This window comes from Mirounga angustirostris, unplaced genomic scaffold (assembly GCF_029215605.1).
Source record: "Mirounga angustirostris isolate CCGP_5_RB_7025 unplaced genomic scaffold, mMirAng1.0.hap1 SCAF_5, whole genome shotgun sequence".
NCBI lineage: Eukaryota > Metazoa > Chordata > Mammalia > Carnivora > Phocidae > Mirounga > Mirounga angustirostris.
In genome coordinates, this window is record NW_026991713.1 from 64,389,252 (window position 1) to 64,390,916 (window position 1,665).

At 43.4% G+C, this 1,665-nt stretch overlaps 1 protein-coding gene across 1 annotated transcript; it reads right to left on the reverse strand.

The window, feature by feature from the left end:
* Positions 1-358: 358 nt before the first annotated feature.
* On the reverse strand, positions 359-1,291 carry LOC123839070 (olfactory receptor 8S1-like). The gene has a single exon (XM_045868445.1). The coding sequence runs from the start codon at positions 1,289-1,291 to the stop codon at positions 359-361; it is 933 nt and encodes a 310-aa protein (XP_045724401.1).
* Between the last annotated feature and the right edge of the window lie 374 nt (positions 1,292-1,665).

The following is a 1,665-nucleotide window of genomic DNA, read 5'->3' on the forward strand; positions in this document are numbered from 1 at the left end:
TTTTTGGTGAAATCTTATGGTTTTCGTGCCTTTCTGTACACTTAATCCTAAAAAATAATCCAGTACACACACATTGTTTTACTCAGTATCAATGAAATAATAGAGGAATAAATTATGATTAAATAAAACTTGTAATCAAGAGAACTATATAGTCCATTGATCTGCCTTTGAGCAGGATTTAATCCGAACCACCTTCTCCTACCCTGACCCCACCTTCAATCTATCCTTGTGCCTCTTTCTTAAGCTCTTCTGTGGTATCTTCTAGCATCTAAATGGCCATTAGGAAGATTGTAATATCAACTCAACAGATATCGTGAAGTCTGTAGCTCTTTCTTAACTGATCATCTCTTGTAGCTTGCTACCTGTGCCATTGCAAACATTTCCCCAAGGTTCTTCTCAGAGCTGCTTTTACTTCTTTGTTTTTCAGGCTGTAGATGAGGGGATTCACTAGGGGAGTGACCACACCATACTGTATGGAGAAGATCAGCTCCAGAGGTGAGCCTGAGGTTGGCATGAGATGACGGAGGAAAGCTGAGCCATAGAAGAAGCTCACTGCGGTGAGGTGGGAGGAACAGGTGAAGGCCTTGTTTCTGCCCAAGGTGGAGCTGATGCTCAGGATGGTGGAAACAATGTGCACATAGGAGAAGAAGATCAGGAAGAATGTTCCAAAGCCATGCAGGAGTGTGGAACAGACCAGGACGGTGAGGTTGGTAGAGATATCAGAGCAGGACAAAGGGAAAAGAGAGGGCAGCTCACAGCTGTAGTGATGGATGGTTTTGGCCTCACAGAAATCCAAGTTCATTATCAGAGGGATGTTAATGAGTGCATCTAGAAAGCCCAGGCTCCATGAGCCCCACACAAGCTGCATATACAGCTGATTATTCATTACCTGGCCATAGAGGAGCGGGTGACAGATAGCAGCATAACGATCATAGGCCATTGCTGAGAGTAGGCAGACTTCTGTTCCTCCAAAGTCAAACAGAAAAAAGGCTTGAATCAGGCATCCCTCTATTGAAATGGTTTTCGTTTTAGACAGGAGGTTCTCCAGTAGCTTGGGCACAGTGACTGAAGAAAAGCAAAGATCTAGGAAGGAGAGGTGACTCAGAAAGAAGTACATGGGTGTGTGGAGGTGAGAATCAGTTCTGATCACTAGCAGCATCGTCAGGTTCCCCATCAGGGTCAAGAGGTAAATCCCCAGGAAGAGCACAAAGAGCAATACCTGGGCATTGGGGTCAGCTGGCAGCCCAAGGAGGATGAAATCAGTGATGGTGCTGTGGTTTCTCAAGGCCATTTGGAGAGCATGTTTCCTAGAAATAAATATAGGATGGACTTGAAACTTGTCTTGATTATACCCAATTACATAGTTAGGGACCCTCTTTTATGTACATGCTCCTAAATATTTAGGTTTCACATATCCCTTTATTGACTATCTAGAATTCCTTCTTCCCATCTAGTATTTGGTTTCAAACTCACTGTGATATTTCCATAGAGCTGTTATTCTACTTAAAAAACTGCTGAGGAAATTTGTGAATTTGTTCAGACCTAGTCCATCAACTGGACACTGCTTTGTCAGCAGTGTTCTGGGTGTGTTTTACACATTGTAGCAGAATTCCAGGGAGCTATTTCAGCAGTTGTCTTCTCTCCTCCATTTTCCAACCTGTTCTT